General features: G+C 56.7%; 3 protein-coding genes across 3 annotated transcripts; 1 reads left to right on the top strand and 2 right to left on the bottom strand.

The window, feature by feature from the left end:
- Positions 1 to 212: 212 nt before the first annotated feature.
- Positions 213 to 1,519, top strand: BBK36DRAFT_1161196 (putative short-chain oxidoreductase; the record flags this gene model as incomplete). The annotated part of the gene is made up of 5 exons (XM_024894352.1): positions 213 to 306; positions 389 to 852; positions 936 to 1,062; positions 1,136 to 1,213; positions 1,278 to 1,519. The coding sequence occupies 5 exons, from the start codon at positions 213 to 215 to the stop codon at positions 1,517 to 1,519; spliced, it is 1,005 nt and encodes a 334-aa protein (XP_024747458.1).
- A 104-nt stretch (positions 1,520 to 1,623) lies between these two features.
- On the bottom strand, positions 1,624 to 2,864 carry BBK36DRAFT_1124888 (hypothetical protein; the record flags this gene model as incomplete). Its single annotated transcript, XM_024891209.1, has 3 exons — positions 1,624 to 2,371; positions 2,468 to 2,654; positions 2,759 to 2,864. 3 exons carry the CDS (start codon positions 2,862 to 2,864, stop codon positions 1,624 to 1,626), a joined length of 1,041 nt encoding a protein of 346 aa, XP_024747457.1.
- Positions 2,865 to 3,212: 348 nt separating this feature from the next.
- Positions 3,213 to 7,529, bottom strand: BBK36DRAFT_1135989 (hypothetical protein). Its single transcript, XM_024892828.1, is given in 9 exon segments — positions 3,213 to 3,339; positions 3,398 to 3,434; positions 3,493 to 3,508; positions 3,552 to 3,598; positions 3,610 to 3,807; positions 3,829 to 6,353; positions 6,496 to 6,619; positions 6,760 to 7,410; positions 7,448 to 7,529. The coding sequence occupies 4 exon segments, from the start codon at positions 7,165 to 7,167 to the stop codon at positions 3,646 to 3,648; spliced, it is 3,219 nt and encodes a 1,072-aa protein (XP_024747456.1). The 5' UTR covers positions 7,168 to 7,410; positions 7,448 to 7,529; the 3' UTR covers positions 3,213 to 3,339; positions 3,398 to 3,434; positions 3,493 to 3,508; positions 3,552 to 3,598; positions 3,610 to 3,645.
- Positions 7,530 to 15,940: the final 8,411 nt, after the last annotated feature.

The raw sequence follows: 15,940 nt of genomic DNA, 5'->3' as shown, positions 1-15,940 counted from the left end.
TTGTTTGGAAAGGACATCTCTTGCTTGAGGTTGTCGTGTAAGTGGGATATATGGGTGACTTTAATTGCGTATATATACCTTCGATGTCTTCGAAAAGAAACCCGTCTGTATTTCATCAACAATCCAAATCATCTTCTCATCTGTTGACAACTCCTCCAATACGTTTCCAATACCTTCCTCCATATCCGTCACCGCAAGCCCCTTGATCGAAAATGTCTAGCCAAAACGCCAGCTCGGGGAGCCAAGTCATCCTCTCCTCCGAGTTCGTCCTCAGCCGATACGGAGAGTCTCTCGCCGGCAAGAAGAGTACGCTTTCATCCACCCATCTCCCCCCATTCCTCCTCACTATAGCCAAAAAACGTCACAGTCCCCTAACACACCACCCCAGTCCTCATCACAGGCGTCGCCAACGACTCCATCGCAGGCGAACTCGCCCTCCAGCTCAGCGCCGCCAAGCCCTCCCTCGTCATCCTCACCGCCCGCTCCGAGTCCCGCGTCGAGCCCGTCGTGGCCAAGATCAAGGCCAAGCACCCGGACGTTGCCGTGCGCTTCCTCAAGCTCGACCTCGCCTCCCTGGCCGACGTCCGGAGGGCCGCCCGGGAGCTGCTCGACGACGGAGAGGTGCCCAAGATCGACCACCTGGTGGCCGTGGCGGGCGTCATGGTGCCGCCCTACCAGAAGACGGCCGACGGCGTCGAGCTGCAGTTTGCCGTCAACTACCTGGCCAACTTCCTGCTCGTCAAGGAGCTGCTGCCCAAGGTGCGGGCGGCGGGGCCCAAGTCGTCGATTGTCATTTGCGCGAGCTCGGCTGTGCGGGGAGGCTCGGTCAACTTTGACGATGTCAACTATAGCGTTCGTCTCTCTTCTCTTGTCGAGACATCATGCATATGATGTGTATGCCACAAGTTGTTGCTGACATGCTGCCGCTGCAACAGGACGGCGAGACGTATGACCCCATCGGCGCATACGCACAGTCGAATGCTGCCAGAGTCGTTTTCGCCAGGTCTTTGGCCGAGAAGCTCAAGGGAGAAAACATTCGAGTCTTTAGCGTCGACCCCGGCGGTATGTACCCTGCGATGAAAGAGCTGAACATGCGAACGGCGGGCTAATAGTGGTGTCTTCAACCATGATGCAGCGGTTGCTTCAGGACTGCAGCGCAACTTCACCGGCGAGTTCCTCGAGCGGGTTCAGGAGATGCGCAAGTCGGTTGGTCGTAAGCCTCCTCTTACTACCCCCCCTTCTTCTTCTTGTTCCTCCTCTTGCTGACGATTCTGCAGCCGTCCTGCGTGACTATGACGGCCGCCCATATGACATGCCCCCTTTCACAGGCGCCTCCGAGGGTGCCTCGAATCTCATCACCGCCATGACCGATCCGACAATCGAGGACGCCAGCGGAGCTTACATATGCCGTAACGCGGTTGCTGACGAGCAGCTGACGTCGTGGATCTTGAACCGTGAGAACTGGGTCAAGCTGTGGGAGCTCAGCGAGAAGCTCATCGGGGAGCCCTTTGCCGTCTAGACTCTCATTGTCTCCCCCTCCCCTCCCCCCCCCTTCTCATTCCCCCTTTTGTCAGCATCAGTCATACTTCCCTCATCAATGAAAGAAAAAAGACATGCTTTGAATCACGAAACCCTCAGCGGTCTCTCCCGTCGCGTCGCCCGCCAGTAATTGCTCGTCCGAATAATGTCCGGGCACTCAACCGCCAGCCACGGCCACTTGCGCACCATGGTGGCCGACATCTCGTACGACGCGGGATCCCAAGCCTCCCCCCACACCACCATCCCCAGCATGCCGTCGTCGTCCGACGCGTGGCACTGTAGAAACATGTGGTGGCAGAACTCGTCCTCGTCGAGGTCGCCATCGTGTAACCGCCTCAGGAGCGCGTCTCGCAGCGACGGCTGAGGACAGAGGTCGATCCAGGGGTGATGAACGACCTGCCTCTGCAACGCAGTCGGCCGCAAAGCCAGCGGTACACTCTGCAACTCGTCGTCATGCTGCTGAAGGGCACCACCGCCGCTAGCCGCCACAGCAGGAGGCAAAGCAGGCAGGATGCGGCTGCTGCTGCTGCCGCCTCCGCCATCGTAGAAAGGCGAGACAATGTCATCGCCCATGTTGTCCACCGATAGCCCCATCCACCTCGCGTTCACGGCCACGGCCCGGATGATGTTGAACTGCATGACGGACAGCAGCAGCTGGCTGTCCAGCGTATGCTGCGCAACGTGGCGAGACACCAGCTCGTACAGGCGCCGGAAGAAGACGGCGCGGTCCTCCGTCGTCATGGTGCAGAAGAAGCGGAACACCTTGCGGTGGTACCCCTTGGAGAGGAACATGTCCGTGACGCCTGCAATGTCCGCGTCCAAGCCAAGGGGGCTGCGGTTGACGATGGCAGTTGCGGTTGTTGTTGTTGCTGTGTCCGAGCCGGAGGAGGAGGAGGAGGAGGGGGCTTTCCAGGCTTCGTTGAGCGACGCCGACTGCGACTGGGCGAGCCGGTACTGATGCCGCTGCTGCTCCTGATCCAGAAGCTGTCCATCTCGTGGCCTGTCTTGCTGCTGCGTCTTGCCTCCCCTTGGATCGACGTAAACGACCCATTTGTCAAATCGGCGCTTCTTCTTTTCCTGTTGCTGCTGCTTCTGCAACTCCCTCTTCCGCTGGCCTGTAGTATCCCCTTGAATCAGCTTCGCCTTCCATCTCGTAAAGTCATCACATCAACCCTCAGACAGAAGCAGAGGATCCATCATCCTGGCATTGCCAACTTACGACTCGCTCGCTGGTTCAGCCGGTTCTGCAGCCTCCGCCGCTCAGCCGCACTCAACACCTCGTCTCCCTCCTGTTGTTCCACCTCCACGCTTGTGGCTTCAGGCATGGTTGTTTCGTGGACCTCGAGATCAGACGCTCTATATGTGAAGCATCAACGCGCAACCTCGTGGTTCATCTTTGCTGAGACGCCCGCACAGTGAAGAGACGAGACCTCGCGGGAGCCGTCGAGATGCTGCTGCTTCTTGTAGTACAAGGAGTTGCGGGTGGTGGCGCGTCGTCTTACGGACGGTTTAAGTCCGCCCCGGGTCCCACCTAAATCCGCTCCGCGGCCCCGTGTAAGCGGCAGCAAGTTGCCGCACTTGTGATACATGCAGTATCAACTTCAATCTGGCGATGCTGCAGTGTGTACATCATCATACGGGATCCATTCATTCGTGCTTATTCTCTGTACGTCTGCTTCACGCCTACAAGCTCCTAGCTCAACGACACACGCTCCCGTTCATCATCCGGTCCGCCTCCAAAAGTCAACAATGAGCATCGCTACGCTATGATTCGTGTATTTACATTCGCTCGCAATATCCCAATGACATGAAACTCTGCACTCGTGAGGGCTGGGTATGTAGACATGCTGGTGACGGTACGGCGTATACCCGTCGGAAACAGAACAAGGAAAGGGACGGAAAGAAATGCTGGCCGTGTGCCTCTGACCAAAGACGAGGCAGTGTTGACTATAAAATCGCTCCAAGGAAACCTATGAAAGAGAACACAATTGGGAGAGAGAGAGAACACCGAGTCAAACAACAAAACAATGACATGACCAGAAAAAGACAAGAGGAGGGGCAAAAAAATGAAAGAAAAAAAAAAAAAAAAACAAACAAAGCAAGAGCTCATTCCATCCGGGAAGACTTCTTTGCTCTTCTTATATAAATCATTGGTTGTGTACCGTCAATGGATCCTGTTCCTGTTCCTGTCCCGTTCCCGTTCCCTGTCCCATTTCCATTTCCGTTCCCATTTCCGGCGGTCCGTTCCCCGGCTGCGCCAGCTCCTCCTCCGGCTGCAGTTCCGGCTCCGGCGCCGGCTGATCCTCCTCTTACCGTCTTCTTCTCGTCGTCGTTAGCATCGTTATTCGTTTCCATGGCCGCTCGGGTTCCCGCCGGAACGATGACGCTCAGCACGCAGTCGTCCAGGTGCTCGTAAAAGTCCTGTGGCGCTGCGAAGCGGTTGTTGCAAATGGAGCAGATGGCGCTGGCCCCCGAGTTTGCAGACAGCGTGATGAGCCGACCGCCTCTGTTGGTCGTATGGCTATGCAGAGGCGCCTGCTCGACCTGATGGGCCGCGGCGAGATGGCGCTTGAACACGTCTGCTCGGTTGAACGCCTTTGCGTACGCTGAGCCGACACCAGGACAGAACGGACAGACCATGGTGCCTCGGTAGTGGGTGAGCGCGTGCCGGTTCTTGTCATACTTGCGAGCAAACCCCTTTGTGTGATATTCGCACGACTCGATGGGGCACTTCTCCGGCCTCTCCTCCTGGTGCGTGAGCATGTGCGCTGCGAGGTCTTTGAACACGCGTCCGCAGTCGGGGAACGGACACCGGCTTCGATTTTCGGGCGCTGGCGGTGTCGGGATCGGCCGTGGTAAGTGGTGCGGAATCGGCGGCTGGGCGGATGACGGGGGTGGCAGCGACAGCGGAGGAGGCGGCGGCGGCGGTGCCAGTCGACCGGCCGGACTTCTAGAGACCATTTCCCACGGCACCGGCTCTTCCCTGACGTTCGGCGATACCGTCATCGGGCCGACGGACGACATCGACAGATGGCCACTGTTGATGGGCATGGGCGGCAGCTCCATCACGGGCGCCGGTGGTATGGCTGCCAGCGGCACCGTCCTCGTCGGCTGCTTGACGTCTTCATCCTCCTCGCCGTCACTCGACATGTCATTGTCCGCGTCCCCGGCCGCTTCCGCCACGGACTGTCTCACCTCGCGCATCCAGTCCTTCAGGAGCGACATGGGCGGCCAGTCCCCGCTGGCCTTGCCTCCGCGGTGGGGGTTGAAGTGAGCCCGGCGGAGGTGAGCGGCCGCGTTGTAGTAGGCACCATAGTGCTTCTGCATCACGCAGGCTTTGCAGCTCGACAGGGGAATGGCAGGCTGCGGAGCCGCTGGGCTTTGTCCTTCGGGCTCGCAGCAAACCCATCGCTTTACCAACGCTGCGTGTTTAGCATCCGTATGCCGCCTCAGCTCGTGCTCGCCGCGGAATCCTTCGGGGTATTCGTGACACTTGCGACAAAATACGCGCCGAAGAGGCGGTCTCTGATAGGCCGGCTTGAATCTCATGGGCGTTAAGTGGTTTCCAAAGATTGAGCTCGAAGGGTTGATGTTGGTCGGTGCTTCCGCAACCGTATGTCTCCTGGCACGTCCAACATGTTCTGGGACCGGCTGGCTTAGGGACGACGCGACGGCACCGCGACTGATGTTGGCGTCATCCAGCGCCTCTGGACGCGGTCCAAGCAGTATTTCCCGGTGTGAAGATGACGGGGGAAACGCGGAGCTTCCCACGGATGACCAGCGCGGCTCACGCGCCGAAACGGACTGGGGCGTCGATAGCTGAGAATCACTGCTGGGTGTGGCAACTGGTCGCGAAGGACGGATGAAGCCGTTGTAGCCGTACACATCCTTGGTCCTTCCGCTCCCTAAGCTCATGAGAAAGTCTGCACTGGAGCGAATATCCCGGGCTTGCCAGGTGTCCATGCGCATGATGCGCCGCGTCAGCTCGTACACGGGGACGTCTTCCTGTGGCACGTCGCTGGGCGAGCCGTCCGTCAACATCGGTCCGCCCGTGATGAACAGGTGGACAAGGGCCTTGTATACGCTGTCTATCGTGTTCTGAGGGCTGTCTCTAAGGGGGGTCCGATGTCGAAACGCGGGATAAGGCAGCACGGAGACTGAAGCGAGGTCCATGAGCAGAGTCCGAACTATGCTAAAGATACACAGGGAATAGAAGACGGCCAGCCACTCCTTCGACTGGAGAGGGGAACTCCGCAAAGCAATGGCCTCAAACGTCTGCAAGAATATCACCATGGCCTGCTCGACAAGGCGACTGTGCTCTCCCGTAAAGTCCAGGCGGTCCGAGGGAGGTCGATATCCGTAGCTGGGATCCAGTTGAATCACGGGCTTGGGGTGTAATAGGCAGTAGAATGCGGTCTCTCGGAGCAGCACTTTCGCATGATACAAGACCGGGTACTGTGACTCCTCAACCTCACGGGAGGGACATATGTATCCGGTATACCTCAGGAGATCGAGCGGGTTACTTGACGTCTCCTGGCAGTTCCAGCTAGCGGCGAGGGCGCAGAGAATTGGGGGAGGGCGGTCGGCCATATCCCTGGTCAGCTGTTGCGCCTCAACATGTCCATCAAAGCTCCTATAAGATTGTTGTCCTGACCACCAGAACGCATCTCGATAGTCCAAGCAGGTCCTGACGTGATCACCGATGTGCGCTGGGAAAATACACGTCCTTTGTAGGTAGTCGTTTACATTTTGTCGTCGTGTGGGTGATGTGGAAGACGTGGGTGTATGGATCTGTCCCTGTGAGAAAGAAGTGCCTTTAAGGCCACGTTAGATATCATGGAGGTCTCCGGTTTTGTAGGAAGCCGAGAGGAAGGGGGTTCAAAGCAGAGGCGACCTGGGATTAGAGGGGAAAAGGGAGGCTCGAGGTAAGAAGAAGTAAAACCAAATCGTTTGTACCTGGCAATAAGTAGTCGGTAAATGCGCTGAGAGAGCTCCGGAAGCACCCAATGACGGCCCAATGGTCCTCGGAGCCTATCAATGGCAGGTTCGAGCAGGCCGAGCATGGCTGGCCTCTATCGCACTGGATTCCCGACAAGGAGACGAAGCACGAGTTAGCCCAATGCCAGAGACGCCAGTGTTTAGAGAAGAAGAAGAAGAAGAAGAGGAGGAGGAGGAGGAGGAGGAGGAGGAGGAGGAGAGGAAAGAAAAGCGTGTTCCCACCTCCTTCTGGGTCGCTCTACAGCGCAAACACGGCTGCTGGTCGTGGAAGAGGCGGAGCTCTCCAATGGACTGGAGGCGAGGCAAGCTGCCGACCCTGCTCCTCTTGAGCGGCGGGAGGAGGGGTTCGACATCGGCGTCGACGGCGCTCCTCGGCGCGGCGGAGCGCTGGCTAGAGTATGCGTAGGTTATGAGGGAGTCTCGCCGTTCGGTCGACGGCGTCGGGATTCTGAGAGGAGGGAGCTTGGAGGAGAGGGCGGGGCGTGGGAGGTGCATGAGAGGCGACGGGCCCAGCGGTTCAGAGGCATTGGAGAAGAAGGGGCCGTGACCAGAGGAGAAGAGCGACGAGGTTGACAGCGACGAGCTGGCGGCAGAGAGCTCCGAGTCTCTCTTTGCGTGAGAGGCATGCATCCGGACGTGGCTGCTCCGATCAAGCTCGGTGGGAAAACCGCAAAAACGTAGTGGATGCACCGGTCGTTCCCAGCACTTTCAGAGAGGGAAGCGGATAAGCGCTGGACACAACTTTGCTGCCGCGCTCCCGCTGGGCCCGGAGGACAGGGTCGTGAAGCTCCCAGATGCTTGTCCAGTCCAGCCAAGAGCCGAACCCTGGCGGCGCCGATCGCGAAGAGCCTCTCAGGGGCTCGACGGCATCCACGTTCTATTTGCGAGAGTGAGGAGAGAGAGAGTGAGGGTCAGCGTCTGGGACGGCAAGGCGAGGCGAACCCTAACAGACTCGGACCCGGCCTGTTGTTTCTTCGGGCCTAACCTGACGACGATGGAGGTATGGAGTACAAGGCAGATGTAGCATGGAGCAGTCGCAGCAGCGGCAGCAGTAACAGTAGCAGTACTATCCTTTCGACAGATGGATTGGGGGCTTGCATGAGGCGGGTTGGTGGCGGCGGCGGCGGGCTGCGTGGAGAACGGGAGATGGGCAGCTAGCTAATCAAGTAGCGGTAGGAGGGTCTCAGCTTACTATCGCGAACACAAGCAGCCTCGAGGCATTCGCAACGGTGTTGAGTCGCGCGAGCCTCTTTCCATGTCGGACATGAAGAAGGGGGGGGCCCTACGCGCGACGCCAGGCCTGATAAAACATTTGCGAGTCAGCACACGGGCTCCGTTGCCGGACCACAAGAGAAAAGGCGAGTGACGGCTCGTAAAGTGCAAGTGTGTATGTACGAGTATGTGAGGGCATGTACGGAGCACTCTTCTGTATGGTTATCTTCTGTCTGGGCCTGGTCTGGTGTGGACTTGTCCTGTCCTGTCCTGTCCTGTCCGTTCTGTCTACTCAGTCCAAGTGCGTCTGCATGTACTACTCCATACGGCATGTAGGTATGGATGGAGCAATAAGGTACCAGCGAGGTAAGGAAAGGCGAGGCAAGGCAAGGCAAGAGGGCAAGGTAGGGGACGAAGAAGCGTGTGCTAATCGAGGCTGGGCTCAAATGTGGACAAGGCTGTATCAGGACGACAGGGCAAGGGGGGGCGGCGGGTGGTTGACAGGCAAGGAAGAAAACAGACTGAGCAGCAACTGAGGGGGGAGGCTGTGGGTTGCGAATACGCACACACACGGGGCTCCAGCCCGTACATGTACACACACCTGCAGCCAGCACATGGGGGTGGGAAGTGAAGGTGTGGGAGGAGCTTGGGGGAGACGGGACAGGCGAGCCATGGAGAGTGGGCGAGACAGCCCCGACGACCAGAGACCATTGATCAGACCAGAGACTTGACGCAGATAGGGCGGACCGAAGATGAGAAACATGGAGACATTACCGTGATGATCAAACGGCGGCTAGGAGGACGCGCAGTTTGTGGCGCAGCAACGGCGAGCTCTATCCGACAGGTTGAGGCCCGCGGTAAGAGACGTGTTAGCGATCGCCCAGCAAGGCGGCCGGTCCGTGCTGGATCTCGCCGTGCTGGTCAACCAGCTGGGGGACGGCCGAGTCGACATCTTGAGATGCTAAATCATGGTGGTGTCTCGCAGGCGGTGGTGGTGATGATTGTTATTCTTCCTTCCGACGCTGCTTTTGCCCTGGCATCCTGCCATCGTCTTGCTCCTCCTGGAGCTTTGCTTGGCCGTGCCCGACTGTGCTCTGCTCTGCTCTGCTGCTCTGCGTGCTGCCTATTCCTGCTTTATCGCCGGGGTTCGGTACCAACAGTCTCAGGACATGCTGTCGACGCCGAGACTGCCGCGTCCATGGCACGCGCCCGGGCAAGCAGGGCAGGGCAGGGCAGGGCCGGTGGATGAGAGCGAAACCGGTGGGCAGAGCAGGGCAAGGCAGGGCAGGGCAGGCAAACAGCAAGCTGAGGAGGGGAGAATGTGCGCGAGGGCGTGGGATCATCTCGCGGGGAATGGAGTCAGATCGGGTTGCCGTTTGGCTGTCCCCTGGCGAAGGATTCCCGGCGGCCCTTTATGACGGAGCCTCTTTTGGTTTTTCTCGTTTCTTTCCTCGTCCAGATTGTTGGCCTTGTCTCTCGGCTGGTGATATGTGATGACGCACATCCTTTCTTCCTCTGCCTTTCAACGATGCTCGTCACCGCTCGAGCTTCTTCCGCTGTCCCTTTTCCTCTCCACCAGACTGACCTCCTTCTTCCCTCTCCTTCTTGCTCCTCTCTCTCTCTCCCTCTCCCCCCTCTGCCGTCCGGGCGTCCTCTCTTCCCCTGCGCGCCTACTGTCGGTCTCGCTGTTCGACCATTCTTCTCACTTGCATCTCCCTCCCTCTCCCCCCCCATTTTCCCACCGGCACGCCCACTTGTCTGCGCCATTGCCCACCCCCTTCTGCCCTCCCCTGCATCGTCCATTGGCGCCGTTTCGCGGGAATTGCGGGCTGGGGGTGTTTTATCAGCAGGGCGGTGCGGGTGGGTTTTCCTTGTGTGCTTTGCAAAGGGTGGGTGCTACGGGTTGGGGCTTCGCATGGCTGGGCAAAAGGCGCAACGGTTTTTTTTCTCTCGCTGCTTCCTTTCGCTTCTTTGTCGTCGTGGGCGCATGTACAGGTACGGGTACGGGCACAGGTACCGGTGCCGGCTGCGAGGCGCGTGGGGCACAGCCTTGCAGGCACGGCATCCGATTAGGCGCCGCGCTGGTGTTTGTACCACTACGCCATACAACGGGCGCACAACGGCAGGCCAGCAGCGTGTACCGGTACGGCAGCGAGGAGCGCACACGGGCTGCTGGTGGGCGGCCAAGATAGGTAGTCGGTATCAGGGCAAGGTGGTAGAACGTCCTTGGAGGCCTTGGGGGGGATGCACACCCACTTCTGCAGACCGAGAGGCTCCGTAATCCAGGTCTTATTCGAGCTGGACGGGCTGGACGGCATGTCTCACGCGGGGTGTGGGAGTGAGGGTGGATGCGGGTGCGGGTGCGGGTGAGCGTTGAACAGTACATAGAAGACAAGGACAAGACATGACAAGACAAGACAAGACAAAGACAAGGACAAGGACAAGTTCATTGGGGATAGAAAACGGCCCGGGGCTAGGCTGCAGCTGCGCACTGTGTTTGGCTGCAGTCCCGCCCGGCGTTGCACGGTGTCTGAGACCCCTCGGAAGCGCGCCATGTGGCCGTCTCCGCACTGTATAGGTCCCGGCCAAGCGCGACTGGACGCTCAGCCTGCTGTGCTGCCCGCCTGATACTGAGGCACTTGGTACCGATACCTGGGGCTTGATCAGGCAGGGCGACGGAGCAGCAGTGGGTTGCTGCAAGAGGACTAGCGCCACTGCGCGAGCTAGCGCACGGGGGACATGCCATGGCCAAGTGAGGTAAGGCAGGTGCTGAGGTACATATTACTTGTACAGCGAACTGACCCTTGGCACCGCTCTAGCAGCAGGTGCCGCCGGCAAGTACCAGCAATACTGTATCAACTGGCCTCATCAATCATGGAGACGTAGCCGCCACAAGCATCGCGGCACGGAATCTCTCCTCCGTGCTTGTGCAACTGTGAAGCAGTTGAAGTGGACTGTACTTGTACGGTAATGCTCGGATGATTGACTCGTCCACTCGGGCAGATGACGGCGTCGAAGAAGGGAAAAGTCGTGGAATATCCAAGGACCATCAGACAAGGAAGAACCCAGCGCGAGAGGGACGGTCAGGCCAAAGAGGAAAAGATGAAAAAGAACCCCAACAACCACCACGAGCCGCCTCGGAATACATCCGACGACACTAAGACGACAGCAGCAACGGCCAAGCGCACCAAGCACACCTTAAGAGCAGGGCGAAGGGAACCAGGACCAAACGAGGTGGCCGGTGCACAAGCTCCCGACAGCCACCCCCAAAGAGAGAGTCACAGGGCCCGGCTCTGCACCTCTTCGTTTCGTCTTGGCCTTTTGTTAGTTGGAACAATCAGACCGACAGGCAATCAGCACCATCAGCTCAACAGATGCTCCCGGTTTCAGTACATACATACAACGGCAAGATATCGATCCTCTGCCCTTCTTCTCTTCTTCTCCACTCTCGCCGCCGCGTCCGTCGCCTGTGCTGTAACTGCATACAACTACGATACTTTAGGCCCCGGCGTGGAAGGTGGCATCACCAAACCCATCGTGTGCAGCAGCAGAGTGACAGACGCTGCGGCTTTTGTGCGCACACGTGTGGTCTGGTCTGGCCTGGTTCTGGCCTGTCGGAGTCGGAGTAAAATTGTCGATTCGTTCAGCTCCACACCTTCACACTGACATGGACACTGACGTTTCCTGCTCTCGATGCCATCGCCCGCCTCTTCTCTCGCCGACGAAACTCAACCACCACCGAACATGGGGCCGAACATCTTCCCTCTGCTCGTCTCTAGTCTCTCTCTCTAGACCCTCAGGCTACTCCCTCTGCATACTAGCACCCCATGCAGGCAGCACTAGCACTTGGTCTCCATCTTTTAACCGGCGACATGTCCCATCTCCTCCCACTTCTGTCTCGTCTTCTTCTCGTCCTTCTTCCTCGTCTTCCGCCGTGTCTTCCTTCTCTCACCCCTGCCGCCTCCGTCTCGCCTAGTACGCGTACTAGTACCGGTTGAGCGTGGTGCGTGCTTCTGGGGGCCAGGGCTTGTTTTTAATCACCGCCTCGCCTCACCTGTCACCCAGCGCTACGACCTGACTGACAACCTCCATGCAAGCCCTGCTCACTTGTTGATGTCGATGTTGCATCCATCCATTCATCCTGTCCAATCTCAGCCAGTCAGCCAGCTTTTTCTCTCTCTCTCACGCACGCACCGCATGCACATACGCACGCAGACCAAATCAAACCACCATGTCCGGATGTCCTTGTCTTCTCTCGTACGAGTACGACTGGTGCTCCGTCCCCCTCCAGCAAAGTCCGTGCCAAGTCGCAGGCGGGGGCCATCGGCACATGGACTAGGGCGCTGCGCTTGTTGATGCCGCAATCTGACGACGCAGCGCAGCCAACGACAATCTCTGCCGCTCTCCACGGTCTCGCTAAGCAGAACGTCTGGAGATGCCCGGCTCCCAACGTCGACTCGAGGACGCAAGATACCGCCGATTGCTGCTCGCAATAGTTCCTCTACTGAGTCTAGGAGGAGCGGGCTAGTCGGTAAGAGATGGTCGGGTCCTCGTGCCTCTTACCTTGTTCGCAGCACTACAAACGTGCCGTGAAGCTCGCCTACAGCTACTCCGACGTCCGTTCGCCTATGCTCGAGACTAGAGACTCCATCTGCGCTCGGCACATCACCAAAACGAGGAGCCGCGTCCGCCAGTTCCCAACCGCCGTCTAGCCCGCGGCACATGGCGGCGGTACATGCGAGGCCGGTCAAGGGTACTCTCGGCCGCGCACACACACGTGTTCTCGTACACACACATGTGTCGAGGTAACGGTACTTGCGCCCAAGACAACGCCGACTCGTCCCGTTCCTTTTTCGCCACACCCAAGCAACCCCTACCGCTAGTCCCTCTTCTCCATCATTCCCCCATCCGGCTAGCGGCAACGCCCAGGCCCAAAGGGAAAAAACCCTTTCTTTTTCTTTTCTTTTTCCTCCCACGCTAAAACACTTGCAGTGCCGGGCCTATCACCGCGAAGTACACAAGTACATACCAGCGACCTGTAACCTCGTCTTCATCCGCTGAGAGTGCTCCACCCCCAATCAGGAAATTCCAGCCCAAAGCCTGGCAAATTAGAATAAACAAGGGACAATCAACAGGACGAACTGCTTGCTTGCCTTGCCTTGCCTTGCTTGTCATGCCAGCGCTGCGTCAGACAGACGGACGAGACAGACGCTTCGAGCCACTCGATGCCTGCCTCCCGTTGGCTGAGACGGAGATGCTCTTGATGTTACGAGAATGTAGGTGCAAAAAGGACATACACACACATACGTACGGAGTAGTATCACTTGTATTACTCGTATCTACACTCCTTCTCCTCCCACCCTCAAGCCTAACCGCCTCACGAAACCCGCTTTTGCTGCAAGAGGGCGTCCCCATAATTCCGCTCTCCAAAGGGATGATGATGCTGTACTCGTATGGATGGGCGGTTCTGCTGGTTTGATTGTCTCCTCGCCTTTGCTTTGCCGCCCACTTCGAAACAAGCCACGGCGTGTCACTCAACTCCTGGAGGCATGTATGTAATGTTCTGTAGCACTCCGTACGGCACGAGCATATGCGCGTCGCATATGCAATGCCACTCTCACTATCTGCTTCTCTCTATCTGCTCCATCCGTCTGCAGTGTCTTGTCTGATACAAAGTAATGCCAATTACATACCGCTTCCTATTATCGAGGTTTGATCAACTGAGCGCAGATTGCTGGAAGCGTCTGTGCTCGTAATCATACAAAGACATGCAGACAGGGCATCGGATGACTTGCCAAGAGCTTGCTTCTATCTGGTATCTACCCAGCAAGCATAGTAGTGGACACTGGGGTAAATCCTGGCCATAGATAATGTGATAGGCAGACGCTTTTCGTTCTTCGTCCCCTTGTATACCGCCATTGCTGCGTACTGTACGGAGCAAAAAGGATGGGCAGAGATTGTCACAGCCAGATGGAGCAGAGCGGCACATGTCGAGCCCGCTGAAAAGGAAGACAGGCTACCTTACCTTGCCGCCATCCCCCGTCCCGACCAAAGCCTGCTCGACGGGGTATCGTATTATCGACCTACATACCTTGTACTCCGTACAAGCTACAGACAGGCCAATACATGTGGCAAGTTTGAGCTTGTCAAGATGAAACAGCCGCCGTGTGATACAGCATCTGTCTGAACCTTGAGAGATAATAAACGAAGGCAGGACTATGTACATGTTATTGTTGTATGGCAATTATGTCGTAGCAGGGCAAGGTAAAGGGCTTGGCGGAAAATGAGCGTTGAAGCAGCAACAGAAAAGGATCTCGTTTTCGTTTAGCTGCATCTACAGAGCACTAGTAGTACTAACATGACAGCCTTGTGCTGGACCAGCAATCACGTCGGCGTGGGCATCAATTCCCATCCAATCCTTTGCATGCACACTCAACCCATCCGTATACCATATACACATACACGCACAGAACGCTCAATCCCCTCCTCAAGAGATGCCCACTACGTCTCGTAGACAGTTTATTCCGTGGTGAATGTTATGTTACCAATCACAGGATAGCCCAGCCAAGGTAGTAACGTAGGTAAGAGTCCTCCCCCCTCCCCCCCGTCGACCTTCATCCCACGGCCTTGGGATGCCAGAATACAACCCATCTTTTTCAACCAACCAGACGGATGAGACGATCAGGCTTCAGGATTGATGAACCCCCATGTTTTCTTTCTTTTTTTTTTCTTCATTGCATCTACAGTTACATTACGTTACCTATAGTAGCATCAAGTATAACGACACCATCCCATGATCAGCTTCATGTACATACATATATGCCGATTACAGGCCAATCCCTCGACTTCGTATGCATCCCCCCCCCCTCTCAATGCGCCTTTCATTGATTCATGCTCTTGCATAGGCAAATACTAGTACCTCCAGAACAAGGCAAGGTAGTTGAGGCAAAAAGGACAAGAAAAAAAGAGACGTGGAGTCGCATCGAATCCCAGCTGCTGACTGCCGCAAATCCCACCCCCACACATACCTACCTACCTAGGTATGGAACAAAAAGCCCATCAAGCTCATACATGTACATACATACTCGTACATACATACGGCGAATCCGGAGAGATGAAAAGATCGACCAGAGACGAAAGAAGGCAAAAAAGGAAAAGAGAAACTAACAAAAGGTCAGGCAAGGGGGACCTCTTCCGCCTTCAGTATGTACGGGGGATAAACCGACGTCAGTCTACATGACCCCAACCAACCAACCAACCAACATACATACATACATAATACTCATACATACATACATACATGCAATTGCCGTCCCTCGGAAATGCTTTTGCCTCCGCAAGTCCGCTCGACAATTCGTAAAAGAGAGAGAGAGAAACCCCCCATGCCTGATGTCATCTCTACACTACCTTAGTCCCGTAAAAACGTGGATCGGGCACTCTTGGCTCTAAACCTGTCATTGTCGACATCTCTACGTGCTTCCTACGGGGTCCAATGCCGCCAATGAAGGGCTTGCCGAGACACCTTATTGCTGCATGCATAAGGTACTTAGCTGTAGTATCTACAGCCTTGGACGGCCGAGACGGCAGTATGAGCAAGGTTAAGGCAAGGTAATGGGATTTCTTTACAAACGATATCGGAAGCTAAGGCAGGTGGGTGCGTTGTCATTCTTCTCTCGTTACTCTTCATTCTTCTCTCCGCAGGCTTCATTTTCCATTTCTCCAATGTATTTGCAAGAGAGAATCACTTGTTACTGCCCTCCGTCAATAGTCGTATGAATTAGAATTGATAGGTAATGAAGCGCATGCTAATAGCGGCTCAGCTGGTAGAAACTCGAAATAATATCAGCGTAAAACTCCCAAAGGGCAAGACAGGACAAGACAGGGCCACCGATACCAAGCTCACGTTGAGTGAAAGCATGGCCCTTTTCCTTCGTCTCGTCTGTCTGTTGTCTCCTTCGGCTGTCTGTCAGGTCGATCCCCATTCCCCATTCCTCATTCCCCATGCCACCTCGTGCTCGTGATACCGTAGCTAGTTGAAAGTCCCATGGCTGTCTCCCAAAAAGATGCACGCCAGTCCCAGTCCATCAAATATAATACAGGCCGGGATATGATATATAAAAGAGCACCCACAAGCGCCAACGCCCTCCTTGCCATCACCCCACGGGAATACATGTCCCGTTGCGGTCTCTCA

Source organism: Trichoderma citrinoviride (genome assembly GCF_003025115.1).
Source record: "Trichoderma citrinoviride strain TUCIM 6016 unplaced genomic scaffold BBK36scaffold_11, whole genome shotgun sequence".
NCBI classification, from domain to species: Eukaryota; Fungi; Ascomycota; class Sordariomycetes; order Hypocreales; family Hypocreaceae; genus Trichoderma; species Trichoderma citrinoviride.
The sequence above is the reverse complement of the archived record's forward strand: the minus strand, read 5'-3'. Positions and strand labels throughout refer to the sequence as shown.